Here is an 8,820-nt window from a genome sequence, read left to right as displayed (position 1 = left end):
CACGCGACTAATAAGAGCACTGGCATAGGCCCTGCTGAGCATGCAGTTAGGTCTCAGGGCATGAACCCAGCCCAGGTTCGGCGAATAAGTATGGCACTAAGCAGAGCAACGGCTGAGCTATCCGCCGCCAGACAAATCTCCTCAGTTACTGGTGGTGGAAGTAGTGTCCTCAATCTTGCGCGTAGACTGACTATGGGTCCGATCCAATTCGGTGATTACGGTGATATGCGGGAATTGGAGTCGGGCAACGGATGGATCGCTGGCAGGTTTCCACACGGTGTGCGACGTGGTCTTGCGTGGAATGACACTGGCGCCTCAAGGTTTTATGCATCCAACTACGATTAATTTACTTCACTTCATTCACTTGTATTCACATGACTGGGCTTTCGATAATTAATGTTGTTTTGTACTTCGTAATGTCGTTTTCTTCACCTCCATTTCGTCCAAAATTAGGAGAAATACACTTTTATTTATTAAAATATACTAAACAAAAAAATTTTTGGCATTCTGTAAATCGATTTAAGTTATGTTTTCGCACTGTGTAAAATTTGCATTCGACTCTTCCATATCATTTGGCTTAAGGATCCTTGGACAGAGAGAAATTCCTAAATTAAGCAGACGTTGATAGATGGAATGCACAAAACCATGTTTCCTTTGTCCGATTTCTATTCAAAACACAAGTCTTTAGGAATTAAAAGAGCACCAAATGTAAAAATGAGGCAGCAGGTGGCGGTCAATTGCTCCTCATTTGACTTTCGTAAGAGCTGGTGACATGGAAAGATCCCCCATAAGAACAGCACATTTACTGACACTAACTACACTTTTTAAAATGCACTTTTACAATTTTCTGTATCTCCGTGGGAAATTTACAACAGCCACGCAACTCGGTGGATGCGTGTTTAGTTTAATTCAACCGCCCTCCTGTGCACTCCAGTTTCCGCCCTTAATTTTAACTGCTGTCAATTATGACAACACAAGACCACCCTGTAAAAATGCTCTTAATTTTGCGATTCAAAGGTGATGCTGCATGTAAAGTGGAGCACCGTTGACGCTTCCTTATTACCTCTTCCACCCAGTAATAGAGTAAATCAAAGAATTTTGGTCATTCTTTTGGTGCACCATGGCTTGGTTCCAGGCGCCTAATAAAGTAGACTTTTTACATGCATCTTTGTTCGATGTACCGTAATTTGCATTCTTCTTTTGGCGCCCCATTTCTCTGTTAAAAGAAGCAATACAATAGCAGAAGGTCATTTGTAAAATCTGAAGAATTTAAGTTGTTCTGTGCTCGGTACACCTTTTGTACAATATTTTATGACAAGCCCCGATTTAATACCCCCTTCCGTCGGAAATACAGTGTTTGCGTAAAGCTCCTTCCCTTCCGACTCTTTTGCAGGGTTATTTCCTTCACATTAATGGTTGCACAGCTAAGGGCTTAGAGGTCCGATTTTCTCCCCCAAAACAAATTGGAAGAAGGTATTTCTTCTCCCGACACCTGATTTGGTGAGACAAATCATCCCCGGAATTCTACTTTGTAAGAGGATTTAAAGTTGTTGCCCTCTGTCTAAGCAAATCAACAAGTGAGGGTTAATGTAAAAAAAAGTGCTCACTTTGGTGTCTCGCAAGTAGTAAAACGCTTTCCAGCTCCTCTACAAGTGCATTATAAAATAAATCTTCCTCCATCATCACGGAGTCTGTCTCCCCAGCGGGTGGGCATAGTGCTTTTTTTGCGATTACACAAGTTGAAACAGATGTCTACGACACTTTTATTCCGCCTAAATTTTATTAAATACCAGACATTAAGGCACCAAATCTTGGTGTACTTTGAAAAGGTCACATTTTTTAGATTTTTCAAAGTAAAGAATTCACAATAATACGTACTGTGTAGGGAATTTAAACTTTTTGATTAAAAGGCCTGCAAAAATAGGGAGTGTTAACTGTTTGTTTAGACTTAAAACAGTTAGTAAATTTTTGGCAAATTTTTACAGCCAATCAGCTAAAAATTTGATACATTTTTGCATCTCTTTTAGTTGTATAGAGTCATGGTTCCATTGTCAGTACTGAACCGTGCCACCGCAAGTCATGGTTTAATCCTCACATTCTAATAGAAGTCGACAAATCCACAGAAACCACTTCTGATTGCAATGTATTAAAGGAAAAAGGAAAAAAAATGGGCAAAGTGCTGGGCTATCACGTGTGCGAAGGCGGAGATGTTATGCGAGTGTGCCTACTGGGAAAAGGTGTTTGCCTTCCCACTTTCTTTACCCCCTCCCTCCCCCTAGCTTTCACACCTTAGTCTGAGTAGACGGGCGTAAGGATGACAGCTTTATTTCCCAGGCTAAGCTACTTTGCAGAGGCTAGGAAGTAAATCACCTCAAAAAGTGTTTGTCTCTTTTTTTACATTTGATTGGGTATGAGCTTTGAGGTAATTTTTTTAGTTGTAGTACTGCAGCCCTGAAAAAATTACACTTAAGCTATTTTATGTGATACCAGAATGTGATGCCTAAATTACAGTTGCCTTGGTCTATAAGAGTAGGAATTTGGGAAGGAAAATAAGAGAAATGCAGTTGAATTGAGGAGGGGAATCAATTCACTACCACATTTTCGGTTGGGACGAACTACTTTGTCCCATTTTTCTATCCAAAGCAAACACTTCAGTTTAGTTGTGTTTCATTCAAAGAGAAAAATTTTCCTTTTGCACTTTTAATTTAAAAATGTCGAAATTTGGAGTGGCATTTAAACTACGACGGCGTAGAGTTTCCCCTGCCCCCAATCCACACTCGCCCCCGCAACCCCCCCTCGGCTGTGAGTCCAGCTGGGAGGAAACTTGCCTGCGCAATAATCGACCTTCAAAACAAAAGGAACGGAAGTGTTTCATCCTCCTTCCGTTGAAAATACCACTCTCAAGTCCATGAACTTTAGCTCTAACAATAAATTTACTTCCGATTAGTAGTAAAAGATTTTTGGTTAAAATCTCCCATGTTTTTATAAAAAATGGCCACTTTAATAAGAACAAAGGCTTTGCCCCCATCTCTTTCAAAGCATTCATTTTAGATTTATTATAAACAAAAGGATGTTCGGAAATTTTTCTTATTTTTTTGGGAGGAGGCGGGGAATGGATGCAAGCGTGTAAGCCAGAGCTCCTCCCTCCTCTGTCCCATCTAGTGAAGGATGTCTAAACCATCATTCAGGCTCGCATTTCGTCCACCATTTCCCTTTTTAAAGAGGAATGCACTAATTTCTCTTTTTTATGTACTAGTGGATAAGATCACGATGTGGGCACGATAATTCCATTCTTCGGTCTCATCAAGGACTTGTAGTTCTTACGTCTCCTATCCAGTTTTTGACATGTAGTGTTGTTGTATTTTGCGCCTTGAAAGGCATCCAGATGGAGCGTCTGACATTAACACTCTTGTCTGCTTGATGGGAACACATTGACATGGGCAGAATGCACTCCCTACCACACTCACACCTCCGATTAACGCCAACGCTGTCACACATTATAACTTGACAGATGTAAGTAACAGTCCCCACTTTTGTAAAAATCGTGTGAACGAGACAATTACTGCGATTTGGGAGGGCACTGCAAAGGTGGAAGATGAAAGCGACTTGAGGAGGTGGGTTCTCTGCATACCTTGCATTCCAGAGTAGTAAGGTGTTTACACTGCTGTAGGCCTAGGCAATTTGTGTTTCTCGGACACAATTACAAATGACCTTTTGTTGTCTCGCCGCTGGTTAACACTGGTAGAGTGATAACGTAGGCACTACTGCTAATGGTTTTTGCTGTTTTGCCTCAGGAATTGCCGAGACCCTTTTCCCTACTGTACTGTTAAGTGCCCTACAGAATGGACAGGTTTTTGTTCATTACTTTATATGGAATGGCGCACCCTTGAAGTTGATGGCACGCGCTGCGATTTGGAAAGCGTCACTTACTCTAGCCTTCGACACAGTAATGTTAAATGTTAATTGTCTGAGGTTAAATTTAAAAAAGGCATTTTTTTTCGTTTGTTTACCTCAGCTCCTCTTTTTTTCTTCAAAAGTAACTTTTCAATATCTCATTATAAAACAGGTTAATTAGTTGGAGGTGTGACATTGAAAATGGGATGTAATGGTGGTTGAGACAATTTTGGCGACCTAGTTACAAGGTATTATTTAATGCCTTGGTACTTTAAAACACAAGAAGCAGCATCTCAGACAATAGGAGAAATACAAAATAACGGTGTGTCCGACTGCGTGGGCAGTTCAGTAGCCGAAGGCCGTACCTCAGATCATACTAGTAGCCTCTAAATACTTCTATTTTTACTCACTACGATCGTCTATGCCTACTTCAAGAAGGACTAGGGGGGCGTTGTAGTGCACTCAATTCTTCAGTACCGTCCAATCGTCCATGCGGGTTCCATTTTAGCCGCTGGGGACATTAGCTGGGAATCATTTGTTCTCGTAATTAACAAAACCTTACCGCAGAGCCATGGATGATCACTTACATAGTAAAGGTGGGTATTTTGGTCTCCCAAAATGACATTCTCTGTCGTTCTGCAGTTCATCTAGCTGTAGAAGTCAACAATTGTGGAAGTTTTGCCGTAGGAATACATAATCTTTCCAAGGCATTTCACTCATCCTTTAAATGCCGGGATACATAACAAGGGCTATAGTGGTGTATCTAACATGGATATCAGGATTCTAACTAAAACACATAAATTAAAAATCAAAGTCATCTTAAAAGAAAGTAACTTCATACCATTTAAACAAGTGGTTCATTTTAACAAAAAAGGTAGTTGAGCTCTTCATAACTAATATGATTTGCACATCTCAGTAGAAAAATTGGATTGACGAGGAACCTACTGAATTAGTTAAATTACTTCCATGATTATCGATGATGATGTAGACTTCAACGGATCCTGAGACTTTGTAATGCCTGCTTGAAATGCAGCACGACTCCAACGTAGTGATGTGATTGTTTGATTAAATCTGCTTTCTAGTTATGCAGGCATTCAAGGCTCCGCCACAACTTCCGCTCGGAGACCGATAGCCACATCCCTTCCACACATCAGTAATAGATCTTCCACCCCAGTACCATGCCTCCTCACGGCTTCAGGAAGGACTCGGCGGGCTGTACTATTACCTTCTGTTGGAATCTTCAGCGTGAATGTTACGACCAGTAGGGAATCGGTGCAATAATGTAAACATAAATGCAAACAGTTTTCAATGAGTAAAATTTTTGTTAATATATATATATATATATAGAAGTGGTATTTTGTTCAGCAGTAAAGGTCTTTTGTTTAACCGGACAACAAATCATAGTTAAAAGTATATCCACGTAAAAAGTACTTTCACAGAGAGTAAACTTTTTGTATTACACAGTGATTTTCCCCATGCTTTACAAAAAGTGGCAAAAACTTTTTTCCACTATTAGTGAGTGCTAATCAGCTCGGCTTTTTTATCGAATGCCATGAAAATGAATTGGCTAATTCCACCTCATTATTGTTTGAGAGGGTAAAGCACAAATAGGAAATTGGCCTCAAGGTGTAGTGATTTGGTATTATTGAAGTGATTTTCTACTTTTTCCATTTGTTTCGTGTTGTCAACTAAATCAAAAGAGAAAACACAAAGATGAGATTTGGGATTTTAAGTGCGGTGATGTAGCATCCCAGCAGAGTTATTTGCCGCCGATCACGATGCAATAAACCCCCCGGATGACGGGCCACTTGACCCCACCTGTCATGAAACCAGCTACAGCAACCGAAATTCACACGTGTCCATCAGCACGGATGAGTTGAAGAGATAACTGTTTATAATGGTGAAAGCTCGTCTCAAACATTTTCAAGAGTTAAACAATTTTGATTCCCAGGTAAACAGTCCATAACAGTGAAAACAACTGTTTTCTTCGCAAGTTCCAATTAACGATTGGCTTAAACTCCTTCCCATTTAATAGCTTAAGTTATGATTAGCAGGAATTTTACAAGAGAGCATTTGTGTTTACATCACGACGGCTAGCACCGCGATGGTGGATCAAAGGCACCTCCAAAACCTGATGCATTACCAGTCTAGGAGGAAAACACATTTATTTTCAGGCTTGAACAAAGTGCTTCATTTTCTTCCCATGCCTGCGAAATGCATTTGTATGGCATCTTTAAACGCCCCGTACTCCCCAAAACTATGACATTACCGCGGCAATTTTTTTCCCTCCTCATTTTGACGGCCATATTTTGATAACCGATGATGGGGCAACTAGAAACGCTCTTTTTTTGCCAGCAAAAAGAAATGAAAACGTTTACAAATTATGCGGCGCAGAATCTGTGAATAAGGAATATCTTCCTTGTCCTGCCCTTTCACCTCCACTTATCCGTCCAGGAATTGCAAAGAATGTTTGGAAGAGAAAGTGAGAATTTTAGCAAGGCTCGAAATTTTATGGACGACTCGGTGCTTATCGCCTCCTCCTCCTCCTCCTCCACCTCCTCCTCCCTCGCCTCGGGGATCGATGACGTCTCCTCCTCAATCACGAATTTGGTCCAGTCTGTCCGCTTGTCACCTAAAATGGTTGATTTGGACAAACAAGTGTTATGATTATTCCCGATGAAATAGTTTTGACATCAAGACACTGAACTACTCCAATCTTTTGACAAACATCATATTTTGGGAGGAAATTTGCTTGTTTAAATAACTTGTTTTAACAGGGTTTGAGGGTCACTTCTTGACCACTTAACTTATCGTCGGTTTGCTTTTCTAGGTTAATCATTTCGGGGACGGTTTATTCGATTGAATCCTGCAAATGTCGTGTTTGGATGCAACATTAGCTACCCGACCTGAATTGAAGTGCATGAAGTACAAAGAAGATCAAAGCTTATCATACCTAATTACCAGCGGTTAGCGGCGAACAGATTTTAACACCTTCTCCTTTAGCACCTTTCCTACCAAAAATGTTGCGATAATCACTGCATGTGATATTTTTTTGCTTTGCATAAGCAAACAACCTCCCCTCCGTCCTAGGCAACACCTTAATACCCCTCTCCAAATATTTTTCCGCAACCAATATTCCTCTTAACAGGAGAAGATCTAGCGAATATTCATTTAAATCAAGAGATGAAAAGTATTAACGGGACCAAAGCGATTGGTAGCAATTCTCATCAAACCGTCTGTAAATCGAAACGCACTGAAACGCTCCACAATTTCGCATTAACAGGGAAGTCACCGCTTTGCTTTGTAGCCTCACTAAATCGGTGTTATTCCCTATTCAGGAGAATATTTTGAAGTGGTCAAGTGCTCTTCCAACGGAGCATTCAAACATCCACTGCATTCTTTTGAACCCGACCAATCCGTCTGTCACAACACCTAGCACAACCAGTTACCAGATGTCGAAGTCGCAATTATCACTCGACGTTGCCGATAATCCCACTAACAGAGCAAACAAGTCGAAGACTGCAATAAATGGGACCTAATCCCTCCTCCCACATAATTTTCCCACTATCAGTTGTCAAATTTCGATTACTCATTTCAATTGAAAGTGGACTCAAACATGCGTTGTACGGCGTAGAAAGTAGTGAGCATCAATGCGAGCATTTTAGGTGGAAACACGAGCATACCAACATTGTAAAAAGTGAATCATATTAACGCTGCCGAAGGGGAAGGTACTACTGATGCTGTCGGAAGAAGTGAATGATGTAGCCGTAGATGCGGGGGGAGGGAGGCAACGTCTAGACCCCAGGCGAAGTCAGGGAGCTTGTAGCCCGGCAAATTGACATCGCGTATTTGAGCACCCGGACCCCGCAAAAAGGACACAAAGCCCACGCAAATCATCACGTGACTGGAATGTGCGCAAGCACCCCACGCAAGAGCTGTGGCCATGTCGTTGGGATGTGCGCCAATCAAATAACAGCATCCACATCAGCAAAGCCGAAAGTTAGAAGGTGTACGACAACATTTAGCAAGTCCAGTAAACACTACAAACTAAGGGGAGGGAGGGCAAAGGAAAGCAGGAGGGGAGGGGGCCATCCTATGGCTTTGATCATCACTGCGATACTCGTCAATTAAGCACATAGTGAGGGCGATCCTCACAAAGTGCTACCTAACGTCGGGTGGTTAATTAAGAAGGTAGGGGGAAGGGATTCTAACAGCATTGTGGCCTAAACTTGGGGACAGTCAGCGCCGGCGACAATCCACCACCCTACCGTCTAGCGTATTTGCAGCTCCAGGCCATGGAGAACGCACATGATAGCACGCAAAGACAATGAGTCTTACGTCTAGGGGTGGGGGTAAGGGAGTGAAGGAGGGAGGTGAGTGAACCCATTACCTGTGCCTACAACGTAGTGATTCACTTAAAGTAAATCAGCCTGTCATATGCGGACTAGTGTGCGCAAAGTACTACCACCTCCTACTTAAATGCGGATAGTAGTAATGATGTAATCAAAATGAAGCGATGTTCACCAGAAACTTGCCACAAAGGGAGAAGAAGAGAAGCACCACCTTCAGCATCTCACTCGGAGAGAGAGAGAGCATATGGCACTGACAAGGATGTGGCGATTTCGACAAGCTCGCTCACACCGCGCAGGACGGTGCGTACATTCCAGCTTCACAGTTCACGCTGCCGTTGGAGTAAAGCAGAGGAGCGGAGAAGGGGTAGGGAAGCGGGTCGGTAGACGGAGAGATAAATAGCCAGGCAGGTAGGTCAATAAAAAACCCAGAATGAAGCACATCTCCTGACCTCTGCCTGCCTGCTCGCATGTCCACCTAGACCCCTACTAGCCAAGTAACCAAACAAATGCGCAGTCGAAAAGTAAATAAGTAAATCTATCTGTTTGCCAGCAAACGGAGATGCGGACGGGGTCG

At 42.1% G+C, this 8,820-nt stretch overlaps 1 protein-coding gene across 1 annotated transcript; it reads left to right on the top strand. All coding sequences in view use genetic code 11, as the record gives it.

Annotated features, from left to right (window-relative positions):
* Nucleotides 1-60: 60 nt before the first annotated feature.
* EGR_07640 (hypothetical protein) lies at nt 61-7,433 on the top strand (the record flags this gene model as incomplete). The annotated part of the gene is made up of 4 exons (XM_024496889.1): nt 61-320; nt 4,977-5,109; nt 6,349-6,509; nt 7,202-7,433. 4 exons carry the CDS (start codon nt 61-63, stop codon nt 7,431-7,433), a joined length of 786 nt encoding a protein of 261 aa, XP_024348671.1.
* Between the last annotated feature and the right edge of the window lie 1,387 nt (nt 7,434-8,820).

The sequence above is a fragment of the Echinococcus granulosus genome (genome assembly GCF_000524195.1).
Source record: "Echinococcus granulosus chromosome Unknown EG_S00083, whole genome shotgun sequence".
Classification (NCBI taxonomy): domain Eukaryota; kingdom Metazoa; phylum Platyhelminthes; class Cestoda; order Cyclophyllidea; family Taeniidae; genus Echinococcus; species Echinococcus granulosus.
This window is presented reverse-complemented; position numbering and strand designations above follow the sequence as displayed.